The sequence below is a fragment of the Tetrao urogallus genome (genome assembly GCF_951394365.1).
Source record: "Tetrao urogallus genome assembly, chromosome: 1".
In the NCBI taxonomy this organism is placed as follows: Eukaryota; Metazoa; Chordata; class Aves; order Galliformes; family Phasianidae; genus Tetrao; species Tetrao urogallus.
Genome location: NC_136813.1, coordinates 50121670 through 50146944, shown reverse-complemented (window position 1 = coordinate 50146944; position 25275 = coordinate 50121670). Strand labels below are relative to the sequence as shown.

General features: G+C 40.3%; 2 protein-coding genes across 2 annotated transcripts in view; one reads left to right on the top strand and one right to left on the bottom strand.

The window, feature by feature from the left end:
* The window catches only part of HS6ST3 (heparan sulfate 6-O-sulfotransferase 3), a gene marked incomplete at both ends in the record, with an annotated part of 274884 nt that extends 274161 nt beyond the window's left edge, over positions 1-723 (bottom strand). Inside the window, one exon of the mRNA XM_079549612.1 lies at positions 185-723. Coding sequence (XP_079405738.1) covers positions 185-723 — 539 coding nt within the window. The remainder of the gene's footprint in view (positions 1-184) is intronic.
* A 15261-nt stretch (positions 724-15984) lies between these two features.
* Positions 15985-25275, top strand: part of UGGT2 (UDP-glucose glycoprotein glucosyltransferase 2) — a gene marked incomplete at its 3' end in the record, with an annotated part of 73484 nt that continues 64193 nt past the window's right edge. Inside the window, exons 1-3 of the mRNA XM_079539752.1 lie at positions 15985-16097; positions 17357-17439; positions 24861-24991. Coding sequence (XP_079395878.1) covers positions 24980-24991 — 12 coding nt within the window. The 5' untranslated portion in view covers positions 15985-16097; positions 17357-17439; positions 24861-24979. The remainder of the gene's footprint in view (positions 16098-17356; positions 17440-24860; positions 24992-25275) is intronic.

Genomic DNA, 25275 nt, shown 5'->3' with positions numbered 1-25275 from the left:
TCGCTGCGGCCGCACACGCGGGGGATTATCAGAAGTTTGAAGAGAAACGAAAGCCTGGTATGCAGCAAAAGGGAAGGAGGGCACCCAGAGCTAGCAGCTCCGCAGGAACGCGAGCCTCGCCGAGTTATTCGGGGGCTTTTCGGCCGTTCTCTCCCCCGGGCCGCTCCCGCCGCGCGGCACTGACCTGAGCGTGCGGTTGCCGGCGCAGCCGCGGCGCTCCATGGCGGCGGGCACGCAGCTGGTTAGCTCGGTCCAGTCGGCGTGCAGCCCGCAGCTCCAGCCGGTGGAGAAGCGGGAGAAGAGCCAGGTGTCCTTATCGCCGCCCGGGCGGTGGCAGGCGCACTTCTTCTGCCCGGCGCGGCAGTAGCAGGGTTGCTCCAGACGGATGTTGCGCACCAGGTGCCGCCCGAAGGTGGTGCCGCCCGTCTTCTGGATGTGCAGGAAGACGATCACGTCGCGGCCCCGCATGTCGAAGCGCACCCTCCGGCACAGCTCCCCCCGCGCGAACGGGAACTTGGGCTCCAGCCGCGGCACGGCGGCCGCCGCCTCCTCTTCGTCCCGCTCCGCCGGCTGCTCCTCGCGGCGGGCGGCGGGGGCCGAGACGGGCGGGCGGCGGGGGCAGGCGGCGCCGGGGCAGGCGGGCGACACGTACTGGTACACGATGAGCAGGAAGAGCAGCGCCAGCAGCGGCGGCAGCAGCCACCTGTTGAAGCGCTCGTCCATGGCGACGCGCGGGGCACGGCGCGGGCTCAGGCGCTGCCGGGCGCTGGCGGGGCGGCCGTCCCGCCCGGCTCCCCTCCCGCGGCGGCCAGTGGCATGGCCCCCGCGGGATCGCTCGGCTCAGCGTGGCCCTCCAGACGCGGCCATCCCCGCGCCCCGGCCGGCAGAAGCCGAGGCACCGCGAGCCGCCTCCGCGCTGCCGAGCGGCGGCAACCCCCAACTCCGCTCCTCCGACAACTCTCCGGCCCGAACGCACCGCTCAGCCTCCCGGGGGGGCGGGGTGCCGCCCGACCGCCGACCAATCGAAGTGAGCGGCCGGCGGAGTAGCCAATAGGCGGGCCTAGCACGCCGCGTGATTCACCAATGAGAGCGCGCGGTGAGGAAATGAGGGGGAGGTGGGAGCCGCTCCTCTCTCCCCTCCAGGTATCAAGTGCGGACCAATAGAGCGTGAGGGGGCGGCGGGACAGGCCAATGAAACAGTGAGGGCGGGGCGAAAGGCAGCCAATGAGAGGCTCCTCCAGGTAAGCGGGGTGTGAAGCTCTCCGCCGTCCCGGCCCGCCTAGCGGGGGCTGCCGCGGCACCCCGCACCTGCAGCGTGGTGATTGAACGCTGTTGGTAATTAGTTGTCTGCCCTGAGCTCCCCGCATGTTTGCAAAGTCTGTCACAAACGCCTCATATCCCTCACGAGCCTCGGGCAGCTCCGGGATGAGCATGCATTTACATGCAAAGCACTTCAGGTCGGAACTGATTGCTCTGAAGGTATTTAATCACGGAATGTCTTTATTTAACGAGGGATTAATTAGGTATCTGGCAGTGCCACAGAACGACTTTCCTGCTTGGCACCTTTGGGAGGTCTGTTAAAAGCAGCACGGCACCTCCCAAGGGACTGTTTCACTTCAAACTATAAAAACCATCCGGCCTCTGTATTTCAATTTCAATTTCTGTATTTCAACGTGGAGAGCCAGAGTGTTTGGACAGTACTTCTGCAAGTGTTGATGAATGTCAGTGTTGATGAATTGTCCTGTGACAATTCCAGTGTCACAGGAATTCAGTGACACTCCTTTGCTTCATGCATGTTTCCATGTCAGACGCCATTCTGTCACGCTGCCCCTCTGCTGCCATCTGTCGCACAGCAACAACACGGGACAGAGCACTGATGGGAAGGTTCAACTCTTCTGCAACATTGGCCTCTGACACCGAGGGCCAGCAGGATAAAACAGAAGGCTTGGCTTTTGTAGCAGTCTTCGTATAAAGCTCCAGAAAATGGTCAAGCTGAAGGGAGGTTTCAGTTGTTGTTACTGCAGGAGCAATGGCATCCATCACCTGACTGCAACCACATGAACAAGCTGCACACGCACTGCCAGGATCCCACTGCACTGTTAGGATTTAGGCTGAGAGCAGGGTGAGAGCAACCAGACCTTGGTCTTGCCAAGACATCAAGAGAGATGCACTTCTGTCTAACTAAAATGTCATGGGCTATCCGGTGAATGTTTACCTCGCACAGCTTCAGCCTCCTAAATGGAGACATAAGCACATTGCTTTCTCCTTTCCTGGCTGATAGGGAGCCTCTCCCATAGACAATTGTGTATTTATAAATGTAAGGTAAGGAAGCACTTTGTTCTCACTTTTAGTCTATTCATTACCTAACAAATAAACATCAAAATAGAGAAACAACATCAAATATAGCTTTGTTTCTGTAACAAACAGCTCTGGTATTGCTTGTATTGGTAAATCCGTATTTGGAATAAAAGCACTGCTGAAGTATTTAGACTGAATTATCTATCACAGTGCTTTTAGTGAGGTACAGAAATGCTATTGCAATTTAAGATTTTCTCATTAAGTACCAGATTGTTCACACAGTACCTTCATTTCCCTGAAAAGGAGATCAAAGGTAAATTTGCTAACAGAGAAACTGTGAATTACAGTTACATTTAACATTTATTCAGACTTGGATAAGAGAGATCCCAATTTGTGAAGATTGGCAAAAATCAGTATCTCTATATATATTTTATTGGGCAGAAAGGATGTACAGGAGAAGTCGGAGTATTTATAATCAGGCTCAGATGAAAAATTTGACTTTTAAAAACCTGTCACATTTCTGAAACTGGCAAAAAGCACACATGAATGAAGGTGCTTATGCATCTCTCACAGACAGCCTTTCACTTATGAATTTTAATATTCCTAATGATGTTTTGCAGACCGCATTTTACACAGCTGTGCAACTCAGAGTACATCCAGCCCCCACTCAGTCACACCGTAAGGAGTACTGTCAGCTCTGCTGAAGGCAATCCCAGTTGGAGGAGAAGCCAAGGTCTCCAGAAGGTACCCATGTGGCATTATCCCTATAAAGAGAACGCAGTGTTTCTATTTGATACCATCTTATGTTCTCCTTTAGAGAGGTGTGTTACGGTGCAAGGCCCTGTGGGATTAAACTTCAATAAAATTTAGGTTCTGTAGAAGTCAATGTCCATAGCTCGTCAGCCTCAATAGAGCAAGGATAAGAGTCATTTAGAACCTAGTTGTGTTTCCACTGATTTAATGTGAATATGACTGGATTGAAAACATAAGAACTGCAAATACTGTTAAGTCCCAACATTTTTCCCTTTAAAATATAACTAATCTTTAAGCCTCCAATGAGTGCTTAAGGAAAATCCCTAGTTAGTTGCAGGCTAGTTTTGAGGTACTCTTACAAAATGAATGGAGTTTCCATGGATTTCAAAATAAAACAATTACAAGATCGAGGTTTCACTTATTTTTTACATAACACTTCTCCAAGACCCAATACTGCCAGAGTAGAGCTCAGAGTTCACCAACTGTCCAAAGAAAATAATCGATGAGATAAATAAATACAGCAAGATCTATTCCTCATTGTAATTTCAGATGGAGTACATCCCCCTGTTAAAAACAGCGTGTAAAACTCTGTTTGTCATTTTTGCCAGAGAATCTGTTGATGTGAAAATATGAGAACAATGCCGTATTAAATTCCGACACAGAATGTCCCTTCTGCTTGGCGCTTCACAGGTAACACACAACAGGTTTTCTGACTTGCTAAAAGTCAAAACTGGCACACTCACCATTTATTTTAGAAGTCAGTATAACATGGGCTATTCAGAATCGATGGGCATATGAAACAGTGTCTGTGCCAACACCAAGCTTTGTATAAAATGCATGAGTAAGCAAATGATATTATGAAACAAAGGTACAAAAGTATGATTTCATCCAGCAATTACCTGTCAGAAAAGTTTAAAATCTATTAGATCTGTTAATGGAAAATTGAAGTGACACTTCCACATTGGTTTCTTTAAATTATTTATCACCACTTGACCTGAGCTGTTTCAGCATTTGCAGACAGTTGAGATTTCCCATAAAACATTTTTTTCTCTGTGTAGCAATTCCCTGGTGTCTCCCTTTTCACAGGGATGCAAACTGTAAAACCATAATAGCTAAATTAATAGACTCGTACCAACTTCAGTCATCTCCTTGGGATTAATTTGTAGCAAGGTTTATAGCATAAACCTCCCCTATTTTTTTTTCAGATTAAATTTTATTACATGCATTTATTGAACCTTCTATTTCAATGGCAAATTGAATGCTTTATTCTTCCTTTGTTCTTCCTTTTAAAGTAATCTATGCCTTATACCTATATCTATGCCTCCCACCAGTCCCACCATCCTGTAATTCATTATGATGTGTTAATTTTTAATTCTTGTGCTTGCCATTCTTTTCTGTAGCTTTCTTAAACTTACACCCCCCTTTCATTACCTTTAGTCAGAACATTGACATCACAGAAGCAATGTTTTCAGTCTAGCAGAGATGATGATGCATAAATGTGAGTTAAAATATGTTCTTCAGTCACCAAGGCTGTTTTCATACACTGTCCTGTAAGTGACGTAGTAGCAGTTTACAATATCTACACTACCTTACTATTTCATAGTCTTAAACGTTTCATATGTTCTAGTACATAAGAAATCACATCTACAAGTCATACTTTACACATTGCTGCTTGCTGATAGTTCCACAAGCAAGATACTGAGCTAGGAAAACTGGGACAGTCAGCATTTTATTCATTTCTTTGTTCAACTCGGTTGAACTGTTCATAGGATTTTTGTTTTTTTATTTTTAGTAACAATTGTTGTGAAGATAGTTTCTTGCCCAAAAAGGAATATTTCTGAAAACTCTGAGTTAGATCTTTTAGATTGATGCCAAGGCTTTGCTGCACATAGATGGACTTCTTTTCTACCAAACAGACTTGGTCATCTTTTGCTCTTGCAAAAGATTCAGAGGGCATCTGTACCAGCAAATGAAACAGTGATAATTCCTGGGCATCGCTTATGTTCATCTAGCAAAGTAAACAATAATAAAGTGGTCTAACATGTTTTGGCTTGTGTCCAGCACTCTGCCAAACAACCCATGAACATAGTTTGGGAGTCAAACCATTCCAGAAGACATTTCCAACCAGCACTCAGTCACTGTGATCATCAATGCAGGTCAGGTCATGGTATGGCACATGGCTTCAGTATCCAAGAAAGATTCTGAGAATGTTTAATTTAACATAGACTACACCACTAGATCATTTATATTTCATAATTTGAGGAGGAAAAACTGTTTTCTCTCTTGCCATTTGCACTGTGACATAGGCAAGCATTACAAAATTCAAGTTGAATTCCAGTGTGTTTGCTGGCAAAGAAAATCTCTTTGTAGCCAATGTAAAAGGCTTACTGGAGTTCACTGCTTAGAGAATATGATGGCCACCAGGGACAAGGAATGGTGAACCTTGCTAGTGTCCAGCTGCAATCAAAATTGTAGCAAGAATGATGTGAGGTGTAATCCCTGTCTGCAAATTAGCCAAATACTAGCCTCTGGCTGATGGTGCTGTTCAAGAAGATGTGCACATCTTCATAACATGCTAGGTGAGTCAGTGAATGGGAAGTTACTTGAGTAAGTGCAAGATCAAATGACAAGGAGCAAACACTGGTCCTTCAGCAAAGGGAGAAGGCAAACAGTATGAAATGCAGGGTGGTGTTGTTTGTTTTTTTTTTTTTTTTTTTTTGTAATCCCAAAAAAACTAAATGTAGGGTCATTTGGGTATGCTCCTTCTACGACTGAAATCTGCCACACAAAGACAGCATTTACCAGGACAGACACAGCAATTGGCTCTTCCACTTCTGTTGCAGGCAGAGAAAAATCTAGACCTGCTGTCACACATTCCTGGCAGTCTCCAGCCCTTTGAATCCTGCAGTACTTATGATGCAAACCCTGGAGTACAGGGCTGCTTTTGTTGACTTGTTAGAGAACAAAGGCGTATCAGGGAATCTTAGAATCACAGAATCGTTTGAGTTGGAAGGGACCTTTAAAGGTCATCTATTCCGAATCCGCTGCCATGAACAGGGACACCTACAGCTACATCAGATTGCTCAGAGCCGGACCAGCCTGACCTTGGATGTCTCCAGGGATGGGGCTTCCACCACATCTCTGAGCAGCTTGTTCCAAAGCTTCACTAGCCTTATCGTAGAAAAAGTTTAATGCATTTATTTGATAATCTGCACACATCCACTTACACTTTTCCAGATTCTGGTACAAGTAGAAGTGCTACAGACTCAGTCAGTGTCGACCATGTCAAGGACATCTCTACTAAATTTGCATTTTGTCTTTTGTTTTTCCCATTATAGAGCAACCTAAGAGGATCCAATTCATTCCCTTGTTTAAAGACTGTGGTGCCCATGCCAATGTTCAAGTCCCCAGACTGCAATGTCATCCGAAGAACTGATTCTGATGCAGGAAAATCAGGGCGGAGAGAGACTGGAACTTCCTTCTGCCTAACAAAAACTAACAAATATTCCTATCAGTATTCCTTCCAAGATCCCAAATTTTCTTACAGAGCATAGGAGCTGCAAGACTGTGTAACACTGCCACCTGGTGACGCGCATTGTAGCAATATTTTCTTCCTCCTGTCACTGCACAAAAAAAATTATGCTTTCTTTCAGGTAATCTTAATTTGCTCATCCCTATCAAATAGAACTTACCCACCATCACTTTATCTTGAGCACTTCTGATTGTGTCTAGAAGTCAAACTACTGAAGTCTGAAAAGTTTTTTAGGGCATGCTTTGTCTTTTCCTTCAGGATTGACTTTAGTATGTATATGGATAATTGAGGTCTAACTTGATCCAAATCCCCATCTCAGCTTTCTATAAAGTTTAAAATTGTAGTGTCTCTTGGGAAATAAATCTGAAGTAATATTAGAATTGATCCACGTGACATAACCTTTTTTGTCCATCTTTTAGCCATGAGATGTAATTTTAAAGACCAACCAATCAACTAAAAACAACAAAAAAGCTCCAGTAGCAACAACAAAAAGTCTTCCAGGAAGTCTCCATTTCCGATACTTGATCTTAGACTCTTTCATCTCTTTCATCTGATCTTTGTGGGATATAGATGGAAAATGGAGAGAAGTGTAAATCAGGATCAATGTTCAGCACCTCTATCTGGCTTTCACAGCTGTCTGCAAGTCTGAACCTTTCTTTTATGACTGACCTCCAACAGTTTACTGAAAATCATAGCGAGTTCTGAACTGTTATCACTTTCTGGGTTGCAACTTCTTACTGGACCTTACTTGGATTCATTTCAACAAGCTGACTTGGATACTTTGAAGTTTGAATTCACAAACCAAGTATTGTTCATGCGCTGTTGTTTTTAGTCCAATTTGGTCCTTTCTGAGAGACTCCAAATTTGGCTTGGGACTTTTTTTAAACTCTTTCTTATTCACCTCTAGTTCTATAAGCACCTGAGTTAGTAGCACCACTTTGATAGAACACTGCTTCATTGTTTTCTCTTCAGTATTTCCTTTTGATTTTCTCATTCAACCATAAAATTCTGCAAGCCCTACACACTTGGTGAAGGCATTATTTCAAAAGTGCTGGTCATCATGAAGATGTATTTAGAATAGTTTCCAATAAGTAAACAATGCTTACACTTATCTCTTAGAATTCTTTTTTTTTTCTTCTTGAGACACTTCTCAATGTTCTATGGGAAAAACATGTTCATAAAAGGGTTGTACAGTCTTCATAAAATAAGCATTTTCCCCACAGTTTCATTTTTCTTCTTGGTTCATTTTAATAACTTACAGGTTTGTGATCAGCGATTCTTCCATACACAAAGATTTAATGTCATTCCACATGTGTTTTCATAAAACCTATGAATGGAAATATGTACTGGAACAGGTTGCCCAAGGAGGCTGATGATGCCCCATTCCTGGAGGCATTCAAGACCAGGCTGAATGTGGCTCTGGGCAGCCTGGTCTGGTGGTTGGTGACCCTGCACATAGGAAGGGGGTTGAAACTGGATGATCATTATGGTGCTTTTCAACCCAGGCCGTTCTGTGATTCTGTGATTCTATGAAAGTTATTTGTACTCTAAGTGGCAAGTTAGATACTCACACTTAGTATGAAGCCGTGATCTGAGGCATCTGCTTCCAGCATTAATTTACTGCTTTTTATGGTCTTGGATTAAGTATGCTGGGAAGCGTAGTAATCAGAAGAACTGGGAACTTTAATCTACAATAGCAAATTGTGGCAAGAAATGTAAATATATGAATTTTTTCTCTAGCTCTTAGTATAAGGAAGGATCTGTTGGCCTTGGAGTCTTTCTGAGACAGACCAAAGATTAGGGAAAAATACTAGCGGGAAGAAAAATTGTTCACCACAGACAGGTTAGAGATGAAAACTGTAAATTCAGAGGCAGAGTTGACATGAAGACTGTTCAAGTGTTATTTCAGATTTAAAATGGCAAAAAAGTCAAGGGAATAATTCTCAGACAGTCAGAACAGGAGATCAAAATACGGGTTAATCAAAGCAGCTAGTGCAAACCAAGAGTCTCTGGGCACCTGAAATGTTTCAATAAAGAGGTGCATGTACGTACAAACTACTAACACTGTACATCATTTTCTGGCAAAAGGAATAAACAGAATATGAATTCTGTTGGTAGGAGAGGACAGAAGTAGCATACAGCAGTACAGTCATACTGAAGGCGACAGATTCCTAATGGTGAGCAAAGTATCAGAATTTGATCTATTGAACAATTACCAGTAGTAACAGCCCATGACTATGTGCAAGCATAACTGAGGGCTAGCAGACACTGAAACATTTTGAATTGATGTTCATAACATAAAAATGTATATGCCATTTTATTTAAATAGAGACTATTTAAAATAATTATCATCTCTTCCTCCAGTTGATAAGGAATAGCAATATTAAAGTTATCCAGAGATTTTAGAATTGCATTCTTTTAAGAAAGTTTCTGAGAACCACAGTTTTATAGTAAAAACCTAGGGAAGATGGGAGCTTACACTTTCTTTGGAAGAAATTTTAGAAAGACTTCTTTGGAAAGGTTTGTTGGGACTGCCAGTACTAGTATCTCTTTTTTATTCCTTTAGTAGACCTACAGTACATCTATTATTTAACACCAATTCTTTCAGGATGTCTACATATATCAGCCTATTATAATAAATTGTTTACAATAGCTGTCAGAAATAGTTATCAGTATTATGGTATTAACAGCCAATTAGCAAATGTAAATGACCAGTACAGGCAGCACGTTTGACTTAACTTCAGTTACTCTAGGAAGTTATGACCAAGTAAAGTGGAAAACAGAAAGAAAGACAAGTAATTCCACTATGGAACCCAGCTTTATCACAAACTAAGGGATAAATATAATTTTTTGTTAGTTTTCAATTAGCTATTACATATATGTTTACCAAAGATATGTTTTTAATATTAGAAATTAGCCAAGTACCTAACCGTAGGCATGATTTTATTTTAGTGAATGATATTGAAAAGAGTTCTACATGAAGACAGCATGCATCCAACGCTGATCTTGTTGCCTTCTTTTTCATTCACCTTGAGTACAGATAAGATGTGAAAAAGCCTGCAGAACCCATACCAGTGGTTCATGTCTGCAGTAAGCTTGCATGTCTGGGAATCCTTCTGCCAAGAGAAAGATACAAGAGATGCAGAGGCTAGCACATTAGAGGTTAAGTCATTTACATTTCGTTAATAACTCTTCATTTTTGCCCTCAAAGTTTATCTACATTAAAACATTCTAAATGTAGTGTGTTTCTGTAAGTCTAATTACACGTGGTATGTGAAAACATATTTGATAATCACATTGCTAATTACATGTAATCACTTCAATATGCAGGTGCAAAGCTCCAGAAATCTGCATATTTCAATCTCTTCATGCATAGCCATAAACCACAGCTTTGCAGTTGGGTTTTCTGGCCAGTTATTTCACCAGGACTGTGCTTGGATTGGACTTGTTTGGATTTTAGAGTGGTCAGACATTGGAATGGGGAGGTGGCGGAGTCACCAACTCTGCAGGTGTGCAAGCAATGCTTAGATATTGTACTGAGGGACATGGCTTAGTGGGGAAATATTGGTTGGTAGGTGGACGGTTGGACTGCATGATCTTGGAGGTCTTTTCCAACTTTAGGGATTCTGTGACTGAATATATACATTCATGTTCCAAAAAACAACTTTGCCATATTTCATGAACTTAAAGTATGTATTTTATAATTTATTGATGGATACATAATACTACTGTCTGAGATGTGGGAATCAATTTTTTTTCTTTGGGAGTTTTAACTCTCAAAGTGTTCATTTAATACATATTTGACTGGAATGTCATACATACATGCACACGAATGTGTCTTTTTCAGTTTGGATTAAACTTAAAGGACCTTCTTAATGGTTTAATAATAGAAGGTACTAAGAGACTTAAGCAATAAATCCATGTTCATTATATGTGTAATAGCTTGTGGCCGCACTTTTTGCTTCTCTTTCATTTATGTGTAACTGTTAGTTTTTACATTGATTTTTCAAGCTGTCTTGACAATGGATTGTAATTAGCTCTGTGTATAAATCATAAAAATTGAAAATTTTATATACTCAGATAAATTGAAAAGGACATAAAATATTAATTTACATTATTGAAAAGTAATCCTTCTGTGTTCCCTCTAAATACATTCAGTACAAGTTATTGAAAGGAATGGATTTAGATGACTTATCCAGAAGCATTCTTCTTCAGATTAGGGAAGTGAGCTGAAATGAGCCCTGACAGACCAGAAGCCCACATACTAGTTCACTACTGTTACCAAAATAATAGACAGAGGAGAAGAACATTGCAAAATCTGAAGAGCAGCATTGGAATTTGTTCCACTGGTAACAAATTCACTGTATTTCACACAATAAAGCGGCATGACTTGTTCTGTTTTGTTTTAGTTACACAAAGCTTTAATTAAATTATATTTACGTTAGTCACAGACTAACATAGGCTGGAACAGCACACTGGAGGTCATCTTGTTCTACTTGTGCATAAAGCAGGATCAACTTCCAAGGTACCTCAGGCTGAACAGTGTGTTGCCTATTCAGGAGTTCCAGAGCTGACTGAAAGCCAGTGTCACTATGCCACTCCAGACATCTGAGAACAAGGAGTTACTGCAGAGGTTACCTCTCTGGTAGCATGGCAAAAGCAATTTGGTTGAGGACTCCCTAGGTAAACATAGAATACCCCAGGCTGAAGGGATCCAGAAGGGTCACTGAACCCAACCCTGGCCGACAGACGGCCATTCAAAACTGAATGCTATGTCTGACCATGCTGTCCAAGTGCTCTGTGAATTCCAGCAGCTCAGTGCCACAAGCACTGCCATGGGGAGCACGTTCCAGTTGCTCAAGCATTCCACGTACCACATGAAGCCTGTATTACCTAAGCATATTGTGCATATATATACATATATATCATTTTTTAAAACACAACTCCATTTTTCCAACTTAGCTTATGTTTTTTAATGTACTTCCTTCAAGCAAGGATTTGGTGCTCAGGTTACTGAGCTGACTCAAAAGGAAACACCACTGCCATACTTCATTGGAAAAGCATATGATTTTCATTTGTTCCACCTCACACATAGCAGCACCTTTTGATTCACAGGTAATGCAAATATAATTCCTTCTTTTCAGGAAATACTGTATTTGTTTCAGTAAACTCACCAGCAGCATCACACTAAAGACTTTTTTGCTGCTGCTGTTTTTCCTATGTGTTCAGAATTATCCTGAGTCATTTTTCTTGTGCATATCATATAATGATGTAAAACAAAACCTCATCTTAGCACTTTTTACATAAACATCCTTTACCTGCTGAACTCAATCTCCCACACATATGCCTGTGGCAAACTACATTTGGGACATAAGTGTGTGGCTGTTATTTAAATCACTAACTGAATCAGTACATTTTGAGATAATTTTTGTATTACTGGTGCATCACTCGCTTATCTTTTTTTCAGACCACATAACACCATTTAAGAATTGCTGGGTTGGAAATGGTGAACATGAGAGAAAGCATTACATTTGCAGAGTATTTTTCAGTAGGAAGAAAATTTATTTAAATAAATTTAAAACCCACATAATAAGTATCCATATCCTGGGCTGCATCCAAAGAAGCATGGTCAGCAGGTTAAGGGACAAGGAGAAATGATTTCAAACTAAAGGAGGAGAGATTGGATTTAAACAAGCTTTTTTCAGTAAGGGTGGTGAGAGACTGGAACAAGTTGCCCAAGGGTGTGGTGGATGCTTCATCCTTGGAGCTACTGGAGGTTAGGCTGGACAGGGCTCTGTGCAATCTGACCTAGCTGTAGATGTCCCGGTTCACTGCAAGGGAGTTGAACTAGACAACCTTCAGGGGTCCCTTCCAACTCAAATGATTTTATGATTTTAAGTCAAACACTGACATTTTCATGCCATCTTTGACCTGGATTTCAAAACAAAACCCCAAACAAACAAACAAAACTGAAACTAAAACAACTTCTTTTCAGTTCTTGATTTATAGTTATCTGGAGTCAGGTCATTCTAAGGCAAAAGATGCCAAAAGAATTTCTCCTTGAATTGCATAACATGACCAAAGTGAGTAAGCTCACTCCTGCTTGGTTTCACTCTACCTCTTTAAACACCATCCCTGCCCCATATTTGGAAACTTTGAAACTACATGCATGCCAGTCTAAGATTCACCTGCTATGTCTGCTATTTTGCTAAAGCTTTTAGACATTTTGTGAATGTACTGTCTAGAGTAAATATTAAGGTCCCATGCAGATTTGTCCCACATCAGCTTACTGTGCAAGTTAGAATACTGTTGCAATAAGATTGCCTGTAGGTTGCTCACTGATAACTTTATTTAAAAATTAGTTGAAGTACACAGATCTGTAGCCCTGTCAAATTTATTGGCAAAGATTGGACAAACATTATTTAAGTGTCACAAAACATATTTGCTTCTGAGTAATAAGAACAGAAGTAAAATGACATTCTAGAGATTACAGACATATCTACAACCATTTATGAAGGTCTCCACTAAAACCCCATGACATTCTACACACGTTCCTTTCACTAAGCACACATACAAACTCACAATTAGGGAAAATGGGAGAAATGCTTGTTCTCAACAGAGAAGAATGTCTCAAGATTTTGTAAATAAGGGAATAGTTGTGAGAGCACCCCAGGTAGTAAGATCTTAACTCCCAATTCACGTTACACGATGAGCTTGGTTGAGTAAGCAAAGATCTGGCATTGTCAGATTCAGGAAAGCTGTGCTGTGCTAAAGATAAGCTCTGGTTTTATTCATTGGCACAGTCAGTTGCCCAGGTGAGTCAGCATAGTTCAGAAATCACTGCAAACACATTTTCCAGTTGGCAAAACAGAACTGCATCATTGCTTACAGACTTAAGCTGGTGTATCCACAGAAAGCTGTAGCTGCATTTCCCCCAAATTGGTAGTCCACTAAGTACTACAAATAAACCTAGAGATTCATAGTTGTCTCACCTGACCCAGGAAGTATTTTCTTTATGGTTCTAAGTTGGATCATAAGCAGTTGTAACTTCTATGTTCATTTCAGAAAGCAAAATGTTGTTTGTTTTTTTTTTTCTAATAAGTTTGAAAGAGAAGAACATTTACTACAGTAGCATATGTAGGCTTACAGCAAAACAGCATAGATTATGATCACCAGAGTTGCCACTGAACAGCTTCTAAGCTGCTGAAATCAGGCTTGTTACTTTTACAACAGCTTTTGAATTTGCTCTTCTCTGCAAATCATAAAGAGTTAAATTATAAAATAAATTCTGCATTGTTTATTGCATAATATCACTATATGGACATATGCTTATTGCATAATATTGCTACATAGACATATGCTAATCTTATAATTCAGATTGGTCTTCATTTCCAAGGGAATGGATGAAAAGCTACTCAGTATTTAAAATTCATACTTAATCTCTGCAGGGAAATACCTCAGAAGGCCTGCTCTGTTCATAATGCAGAGCAACATTGATAGGTTCTGAAGAGATCAGCATTCAAACTCACAGCAAAGTAAAAGGAGGCCAACAGTCACTGCTCAGAAGTTGTAAATCAATGACTAGGTAACAGCAGTATCATGACTAGTGTTTGTCATTTGTCTTTCCTCCACGTGAGAAAGGAAGCCTTTCAGCTCAAAAATTTTCAATCTATAAAAAAAAAAAAGTTGTATTTTCAGCTAACTGATTACACTGACGAAGTTCAACTTATTCTCACTTAGTACTACTGTTTCAATTAAGTAGACATAGCTTACTATGACTTACACTACAAAACATTTGCATCTTACTGAGAAACCCTCATTAATCACTTCCTCTATTCACACTGAAACAGCTATGATAATCAATTCTTATTTACACAGCTGTGAAATGAATAATTTTAAAGTTCCATTGTAATGGTTTTTCTGTTCCGCTGAAAAATGGTTCAGGAGAACTGAGGGTTTTCTTCATACATATGGAATGTGCATACAGCAACGTCTAAGTCTCTTATTTGGAATACTTAATTGCATAAAACTCTGCAGGAGAAATGAAGATTAAGTCTCCTGTCCATCTCCTAGGTTTACACACTGCTTCGAAGATTAAAATCTGCCTTCACATAAATATGAAAGAATTGATTTCTGAAAGGCGTACCTTGGCACTCTGTGGCTAGAATGTAGTCAAGGTACCAAAGGAAAGGGAAGATGAATATAAATATTGAACATAGACAGATATACACATATATTTTCTTTATAAGGAAGGTGCTGCTCTGTGACAAAACCATAGTTACTTCTGAAGAGCAGAATCAAGCACCAGGTCAAAATGCTCAAAGAGGTGTAGGCCATCCTTGAGATGGACAAAGACCTCAGAGACCTGCTCTGAGCAGGAAGTTGGCACAACAGAGTAAATTAACTTATCTATGACCCTCAATTTTAGGCAACTGATAAAAAATAACCCTAAATTGGAGAGATAAACGTGTTGGGAAAGAGATTGTGTCCAATGGAGACCTCTGCATTTCAGCAGAAAGGATCTTTCTGCAAGACAGAAAACTCAATTAATGATTTTCTGTAATTCAGCCAAGGCTAATTATCTTACAATTGATTTAGAGCTCCACTTTATCTCACCACAGTATCCAAAGTAGTATTTCCGTAACTAATGGCAACAAAGCTTAGGTTCTTCTGTGTGGTAAATAATAAACTGCGAAGAGAAAGTACAACTATTAAGAAATCACAGCAAAGCAGCCTGTCAAATATCAATGTAAAATAAAATGTACCACAGCTGCTTCATAGAGAACAGTAGCTGACAGATGAAGGTAAGGTAGAAAGACCCATGGAGCACACAGCAGTATCACAGAATGGTTGGAGCTGGAAGAGACCCTTAGAAGCTGTCTAGTCTAACTGCTCTGCAACGAACAGGGACACCCACAGCAGGACGCCCAGAAACAGAGCTTGCACCGCCTCTCTGGGCAATCTGCTCCAAAGCTGTGCGACCCTTACAGCAGCAAACTTTTTCCTTGTATCTTTCCCTCAATAAAACCAACGATTCAGCTGGAGATGAACTCCGCCTCAGGACCCAACCGCTACCCACACCCCATTGCGCGCGCAGCGACACCTCCCCACTACCAGCCGCTACTCCACGCATGCACTGAAACTCCGGGGCCGCGTGTCAAGGCATAAGCGCGTACAACTCCACTGTATTTATATGCCGTCTGTCCGTGATTGGCCCCTAGCGTGGCCAATAGTCCGATAGAGAGCGCACAGGACAGCCAATAGGAGTACGGCATTGGCTACGTGGGCGGGGCGAGGCGCGCACGCCGAGCTCCGGGCAACGGGGGTCGTGTGGGCGGTGATTGTCCGAGTGTGGTTCGCGCTGTCTTATGGCTGCCGACTCGCTGCTGTTCGTCCTTCTGTTCCTCCTGTGGGTGCGGCCGTGTCCCTGCCGCGGGGATCCGGCCTCTTCCCCGGCCGTGACGGCTCGGCTGGCGGCGAAATGGCCGGCGACCCCACTGCTGCTGGAGGCGAGGTGCGTGCAGCCCCCGCCGCCCTCCTCAGGGGAAGGGAGCGGCGTTTGCTGCCCAGGTCGGGGATCGGGGGGCAGGCGGGCGGGTCTCTGTTCTCTCTGTTCTCTCTGTTGCTCGAGTTAGGAAAACTGCTCAGCTTCTTCGGTTGTAACGTGCCGTTAGCACCCTTTCCCCTGTCCTCAGTGTACTATTTCTCATTATTCTGTCGTTAACCTACTCAGACGCTTTGCTGGTGGAGTTGATGAGGTGGGTAACTGAGCAAAAGGGCGTCCCGTCCCTGCAGGTTGTGCCCTGCTGGTGCTCAGGGCCGTGCTGGATGGTGAGTGGCAGCCCTGCCCACATCAGTGGGCTTTGAGGTCCCTTCCAACCCAAGTGATTCTGTGGTTCTCTGATGATGTTCCTCTCACCCAAGTTAAGGAAACGCGTTAACGAAGATGAGGAGCTGCAGTAGTAAACCATGTCTTCTAAAAGCATACTGTTAATTTGCAATCATAAATTCAAAATATTGAAGCCTAGATGCTTTCCAGTGTTGGATGTTTGTGGCTCCTGAGCCGGTTTATTTTACAGAATCTTTTGTTTATTTAATTTCAACGTGCTTAATGCTGTATGAAGGAGTCCCACAAAAGGGAGAATTGCAAGCTCCTGTCATCAAAGTGGCAAAGTTCCAAAGTAAACATTAGAAAACAATGCACTCAAGATAGCAGATGTAAGGGGGAAGGAATAAAAGACACCTGATGTTGCCTTAAAAAAGACTTTAGAAATGTTACCAGTAAGTGTAAAAACTGTATTTAGAATAAAGTAACCCCAGCCTTTTTCAATTATAATGAACAACCCATCTTTGAAAGTGTTTGAGAGGTTGGGATCTCCCTTCTTTATCAAAGTAAACATTGTAATGGATAAAAGTCTGTGACTGAATTAAAAATGTAACCCAGCACTGTGTTCTTATTTGTATGTATAGCTGCTATTTAATAAAAGTTTGTATTCTCAACTGGTTTCATATATAACAGTATATTGGTGAGCGTATGGAAAAAATAAAGACAAAATACATTGTGTTTATTAGTAGTCTCTTTACTTTCCAACCCTGGCCATAAAGTTTGGTAGTATGTTGTTCAAAATTTAACCAAAACATGCCAATTATTAAGCGCTCTATTCTACTGGGTATTTGTTTTTGTTGTTACTTCAGAACAACTGAGGTTTTTTACTATGGTATGTCTTTGAAGAAAGTCAACCTATGGACAATTCATTTTTATTTTTTAAACAGTGAATTTATTGCAGAAGATGGTAATGAGAAGTTTTGGCAGTTCTTGGAAACTGTACGAGAATTAACAATTTATAAACAAGGAGGTAAGTTGAACAGCATGCCAGTTTCAATAATGTTTCTATAATTTTTGAGCATCAAACTAAGACGTTGGCTAGTTGCAGTCAGGTAAATCCTCTCTCCTCCATGATTGCTTGTTAAGTATTTATCTTTCAGAAATTTCAGCTTATGTTTTCCCAGAGAAAATATTCTACTACTGCAGGGCTATTTTAAAAACAAGGAAGACGAGATGGACTGAACTGCTTTTACAGCATGGAACAAAAATGCTAAGATTAAATACACCTACCCTCTGATATGATTCAGCAAGAGTTTATAGGATATTCAGAATTAATGTGTTGTGGAAGAAGTATGTTTGAAGAGGAGAGAATCCCACACATGGCTAAAATGAGAATGATGGCTAAAGGAAAAAAAGGAAGAAAATATAGACATATTTAATACTCCTTGCTGACAGAAACTACATTAAAAGCTATGTTAGTGTTTTAGAATAATACTGATGGCAAAACACAATAAAATCCCTTCTGTGATGATAGAATATTAAGTTCCTAGAATTTTTGAGATAAAATCAACTGAATTAATCGTAAAGGTAAGTGAGCCATCCCAGAAAATATCTTAGGGAACAGTTTAGTAGAAAGTACAAGAACTAATAATGAAAAATGCTTCAACAGCTTAGTCAATATTAAGCCTATTTGGAAGTTTAATAGATGAACTAAGTGAGAAAGCTTCTGAACGAGTTAAGTTTGTTTCATTTGCTCTTTATTTCAAAACAGTAGCATTCATTAGGCATGAGCATGAGGACGTACCACTAGAAGAAGCTTTAAATACATTTAATGCTAAAGTAAGTAATCAGGAGCTGAAAAGTAGGAAAATCATACCAGCAACGTAAGTGTGGTGATGGAAATGAATCCCTATCGTGCCTGGAATATAATATATTGGAAGGAAATAGAACTCAAGGAACAACATGTCTCTGCAACTATGACTGAATACTAGTCAAAAAGTGTTTTGTGTCCCTGTGGGTAAGTCTGTGAGAGCATTGTTTGAGTGCTTAGCAAAGCCCAAAGAAGTGATAGACTTAGGAAATTGCTGGAAAGGGAACAGAGACCAGCATAGTGAACAACATTTGCTTGCTTATGATTGCATGGAGTGTTTCTGTGTTGAGTAGAACATGATGTTCTGTTCTGTTTTCTCACTGCCCTTATCCCATTACCTTCCTTTTTTCAGAAAGGATCTGGTAGAAGCAGGTAATGTACATAGAATTGTGCTTGTAGGTGTGGGATGTAAACTGGAAGAACAAAAAAAAAAAGTTATGTGAGCTAATGAAAACTTGAGGATAGTCTGATGTCAAGGATATGAACAAAATCGGAGAATAACTGACAACAGTAAGCCTGAGTAGCGAATGCTGTATGGAGCTGTTCTGTGTAAGAGTGTGAGGATATGGAAAATGGAACAAAGCTCAGTCTGATTTGTGTCTGACTGCTAGTGGCATTTGTTATGTACTGTGGCTAACTGTTTAATGTGTTTATCAAAGCTCTGGGTAGTGTCTTGCATTACAGCTGCCACAGGCTTGTGGGTGGTACAGAACTGGGGTAAATCAAGAAGCTGGCAGGCCAGAGAGATGGGCCAGGAGAAAGATCTGAAAGTTCAGCATTAAAGACACTTAAAGGATTCATGCACGTGGGCTGGAATAACTTCAGCAACAGGGTAAGAGTGGCACTGGATGAGTGGAAAGCAGTTCTTGAGAAACAGAGCTGTATATTCTTGCACTGAGTTTCATTGTGCCATTAGGCCCATGAAGGCCAGTTATGTACTGGGTTGCTTGAGTGTAGTAGCAAGCAAGTTGAGAAAAGTGATTATTTCACTATGGCACTTGCAAGACTGCTTCTGTACTATTAAGCCAATTTGGCACTCACATTATGAGAAAGACATTGGCATACTGAAGCAAGTATAGGGTAAGATCATCACAGTGCTTGGGGATCTGGAGCAGATTCGTGAACTGGTTTGTATTCAGCCTGAAGGGGAGAAGAGTAAGGACAGATCTTGTATCTCGACTGCCTGATAGCATGATGTACAGAAGATGGAACCAGGCCCTTCGTGGAGATCTGCAGTAATACAAAAGGAATCAATGGGCAGAAGTTGAAACATGGAAATTCTGGTTAGAGAGTGGGAGAAATGCTTTTGCCATGGGTGTGAGTAAACAGTGGAACAGACTGTCCGGGGAGGTTGTACAGTTGGCATCTTTGGAGGTATTTGGAACTATGTGTGCAAGGCCCAGAGCAGCTATATCTAGCATTAAAATTGGATCTCCTCTAAGTAAAAATTTAGGTGAGATGACTGTTAGAAGTCATTTCTAGATTTATTATTATTGTTTTGGTTTTTTTTTTTTGTCAAAATGTGCAGTTAAGGTACGGTTGATATGATGTGAACAGTAGGTAAAAAAGATTGGTTGAGGTAAGTAACTTTTTAAGTTGTGATCTTTATGATATGAACAGTAGGTAAGATGGATAACAGTAGGTTGGTTTTGTCCAGGAAAAGAAAATCTTAGAGGGTTAAGAAATTCTAGATTTTAAGCTTAAAAACTGGGCTTATAGCAGACTTAATGGTAGATTTATATCCCAGTGTACTGTTGAGTATTTTAGGAAAGAATGGAGTATTGGAGGAGATATAGGACAATCAGAAATATCAAGTATACTGCCTTTTTTTTTTCCAAGTGATTCCTCAGATGATTTCAAGTCTGTTGTTTTACCAGTCTCTGAAATGTGTTCTTTTAAATTCAGAATAATCAACATTGATTGTTAACGTGTTCATTTAAAATATTTAGCCATAGCAAATTTGGCCTATAGTTTGCTTAGCTATTGCATGTGTAGAAATTTAACAAATTTGGAAGGAAAAACATGTGTGGAATTTAGCGTAGTATTTTGTAGAGTTAGTGTGATTGTTACAACACTTTCTTTAATAATGACTCAACTTGGACATGAATGAGCATATATGCTATGAAAAATATCTGAAAGGGTAATTATGAGATACGCACTATTAAATTAGACTGAGATCTTCAGGTAGCATGGACAGCATTCTGTATATTTATTATGAAAGACATTTGGATCTGGGCTTGTGGAAAGTTTTGAAATGTATTTGCTGCTATTTTGAGCTGCATGTAAGTTATAAAGAACTCAAAGATTTAAACATTTAATGGTAAAGAGAAACACTGTTACAATACAATAAAATTGCAGTTTAAACTTGCTGCTGATTTTGTATCTCAAAAAGTTATTTTAGGAACATGGAGTGAAGGTAAGTAGTTACCTGCTGACAAACAATAACCAGAGTGCTTATTGTCATCCTAAGTGATTTAGTTTATATGTTGAGTTATCAACTACCTCACAAATACTGAAAAATACCCAAAGCCAACAACAGTAACAAAACAGACAAGACAAAAAGCCCCACATATGCCAATAAGGAAACTTCTCCAGAAGAACAGAGCAATGTATTCCATATAAACAGCAGTAATGCAGATTATCTTTTGCAGATATAGAAAGTTTATCAGTGCACACTTATTAGATCTACATTATTCAGAACTAAAACAGGTAAGTGTTTTTATGCCCATACCAACTATACTGAGGAATAATACAGTCTCACAGGCATGGCACTTTTCCGTAGTAATCACGCAATACTGTGCACTGTTCTGTTTATACTGGCATCTGGCTTGAATTTATGGGGTTTCAACTGGCCAGTGATTGCTTGAACTGCTGTTACCTGGGCACCCTAATTCCCTGACAGGGTCTGTAGATACAAATACACATATAGATGCTTTTGGAACAATCCCCATACTCTCATACTTCAATCCAGTAAGTCTATCACTCTGGTCTTCTGAGTTTATTCCATCCCTTTTGGTTGCTCACCCTGCCTCCTGTGCCTCAGTACTTTCAATTCTTCTGTGAGGCACCAGCATATTTTCAGATTAATTTTGGGGTGCTTGTTCTTACTTGGCATGGAATCACAAGAGCTCTGATAAAGACCTTTGCTTCCCTTTTGTGACCATCCTGGTCCTCTCCCTTTTGTTACGTTGTATTTAATCTACAGATACAGCTGTAGATTTTGGACAGAAAATGCAGATGTTAAATACGGGCTTGCTTCTTAGCTATCTACTTCGGTTCTTGTTATAGTCAGCTTGGCTACAGAAGTTTAGAGAGCTATTCAGCTGGCAAATTTAGGCATCACTAGGGTGAGCTAAATAGCTTTTCATGTTTTGTTGACTGCTAGACTATATTGGTTAGAATGGCAGTTTACAGATTGTACATGTGCAGGCTCGTGCATTTACATTTGGATGTTTCAGATCTGGAGCTGTATCCCTATCATTGCCATCTCACTTATTTTTTAATCAACTTTGTTAATGAATTTAATGGCTCTATGCTATCATGCAACACTTTATGACCAAAACATCTGTTTCTCCTTGATTCCTTCTAACATCCTAGAAATTTATTATAGCTTCCACTTTTCAGCATAAAGTATGTTGTTAACAGTGTGCCTGAAGGGCAAGCAATTGTCAAGTTTCAAGAAGCAAATACTATATGAAAACAGTTTGAAGCATATAATAATCTTAGAAAAAAGTGTTTTTGCATGTTTGTATAGTTATTGGTGTGGATTGATTTAACGTACTGAAATTTAAAGAGGTACAACTGTAGCCTGAGTGCAGCCAGCAGGGTTAGTGTAATTAGAAATAGTCCAGTTAAAGTTTGATGGAAATGATTGTACACAATTTATGGGAAGGCAACTCCTTAGAAATCCTGATTATTTTTTTTTTAATAGTAAATTATAACAAGTAGAGTTTTTCTAAATAGTGAATTTTAAGGAGGAGAAGGCAAAGTAGGTCATAGAAGCTCTAAGAACAGAAGTTTGGAGGTTATAAAAAGGAAAGTCAGAGGATAGGAAGTGCTTAGTTATGAATATTGTATACAAAAAGCACTGCCAATCCTAAGGCAAATAATAAGTGAAAAGATAGTTTCGTGATTCAGACATTTTTGGGTATTATGGTACCAGAGAGATATTTCATAATTTCCAGAAATTAAAAAATAACTTAACAAGCTTGAGATACAGATTAATGAGTAAACATTATAGAAAACACTCCTTGCTAACATAGAAAAGAAAGAAGTTGAGATGGTATCTTGCGATAGTAGAAGTATTCCTACAGTACTTGGGCAAGGAAACAAGGCGAGGAAGAAACTGCTTAGTAGGTGTGTTCCATTTAATAAATAATGGGAACGAAATCTTGCAATGAAAACTCAGGATATCACATAAGCTGTAATTAAAATTACCATACAGGAACAGTGAAAGACTCTGATATTTCGGTATCAGAATGATGAATGATCAAGTGTTGCCACATTTCTTCTGCAAATTTTATTGTGTGGTTTTTTCCTTAATCTCCCAGGCTATGGGATTTTGTTGATTTTTTCTGTTTTTTAACTCCATCTGAAGAAATCCTTTTCATGAGGACTTCTAAGCTCAGAAGTTTATTCACATCTAGAGTTGGGTGCAGTTAACAGATAGTTCCAAAACTGTGACCTGCTGGTTATGGTATATGTCTTGGGACCATAGCAAAGTAGTATCATGTTGAGAGCTGCAGTCATCATTTAATACAGGTATTTCTGAGATCTGCTGCATCTGAGTCAGGTAAAATGGGACATGTAAGGTCATGAAAGATGATTTTCAGGCTGTAAAAATCCCTCTGGAACGATAATTCCGTTTGTGCAGAAAGAGTACCTTTAAAATACAAGAACACAGATAGACTTGAGCTGGACAGTGGGACTGGTTTCTCCCCTAAGTTCACTTTCCCTTGCTATAAGTTTTCATCTATTTAGGAAAATATGGTAATTACACGTGCAAGAGATCCTGAATTGCTGCAAGAACAGCTAGTATTTATTCATATAGTAAAATATATGCTGATTACCTAGATTTTTTTGGCCACACTGTCAGTTCTGCATTGACCTGTGCTTATTTCAGCTGTTCTTCAGTGGAAGACCAAGCTCTGGAACAGGGATTGTGCACAATGTGTGTTATGATAACAGCTTTTGTTTGTGTTTTGTGTTCAAAGATATGTAGCCCTGTATAATACATACAGACCAGTTCAAATTTTTGATACATGTTATTTCTTAAATTCTTTAAGAAGACACTGGTCTTTTTCACAACTTGGTAAAGAGTACTACAGCTTCTTCTAATTAGGCTTCTTTGTCTTGTGCCTGAAGAGAGCATGAGACTATTAATGTGTATCTCAGAAAGTCAACCCAACTCTGGGCTATATTAGAAGAGGGGAGGCTAGCAGTGAGGTAGGTGGTAGTCCCACTTTGCCCTTATGTGGCCCCACCTGGAGTTCTGCATTCAGCCCTGTGGTTCCCAACATAAGAAGAATGTGGAGCTGCTGGAGTGGGTCCATAGAAGGACTACAAGGATGATCACAGGGCAGGAGCACCTCTCCTATGGAGACAGGCTGAGGGCTGGGCTAGTTAGGCTGGAGAAGGAAGGCTCTGGGGAGACCTCATTGCAGTCTTCCAGTATCTGAGGGGGCCCTACAGGAAAGCTGGAGAGGGTCTCTTTATAGGGAATGTAATGATAGGACAAGGGGTTATGGCCTTAAACTGGAAGAGGGTAGGTGTATGAGAGTGTTGAGGTGCTGGCCTGGAGAAGCTGTGGGTGCCTCATCCCTAGAGGTATTCAAGGCTAGTTTGCATGGGGCACTGGACAGCCTGACCTGGTGGGAAGTGTCCAGTGCCCCATGCAAGAGGTTGGAACTGGATGATTTTTAAGGTCCCTTCCAACCCAGATCCTTCTGTAATTCTATAAACATTTCACTTCAAGAAGAAATAGAAATTACTGATTTCCAGCCACAGTTCCTTATTATATCTTCTGTTGTTCCCAGACAACATTCACCTTCCTTTTTTACTTGGAGTCCTCATTTTGTCTTTGAGAAGGCAAGATTGTTTGAGTTACTGGGATGAGAAGCCACATCACTTCTCATAATCTTGTTCATCATGTATTTCTAGGGAAGAAATATGATGTGAGAGTAGACTAAAGTATATCACCTTCAGAGGAGCTTTATTAATATAAGCTGCATGGTTCGAATGTTCCTAGACTAAATATGAGATAACAATTTGAAAATAATGCTGATTAAATGTAAATAACCTTCAAATGTTGCATTAAAAGTACAAGGTTGAAAAATAGAAAGAAATTAATAAGCTCTATTCAGTACTTTGAAAATGCTTTAGGTGTTAACTAGTGCTGTTTTGCTCACTTCTGGTTCATTTGTGTTACATTAGAATTGGTAGTAAAGGCAACAATTATCAGTGGACAACACTGAAGTGCCTGACAGTGATGAAGTAAAATTTGCATATTCAATTGCACAGATAGATTCGTCATGCAGTTAGAGGCTGAATACTAAAAATTTGTCCTTTTTTTTCTTCAACAGATACAGAGTATTCGTATTACAATTTAATCTTGAAGAAAGCAGGACAATTTTTATCCAATTTCCAAATCAATCTGTTGAAGTTTGCGCTTTCCATACGAGCATATTCTCCAACTGTTCAGATGTTTCAGCAGGTATATTCAAGGAATATATTCTCAGATACATTTGGTGAATGATTTATGTGGTATTTTGGCTTCAGAGTAAACAATGTTTGTTATTGCAGTTCAGCAATATACATGCTGGTGTTTTTGTTTTTGTTTTTTTTTTGCAATGAAATCTGATCTGTATTGTAAAAAGCATAATATTATGTTTTATAAGCTAGTTTTATTGTGCAGAATAATAATTTGTGCTTAATTAGATGAATAGCTTTATTTCCAGGGTAAATTTTTTTGAATTGTTCTTTCTTAAAACTCAAGTG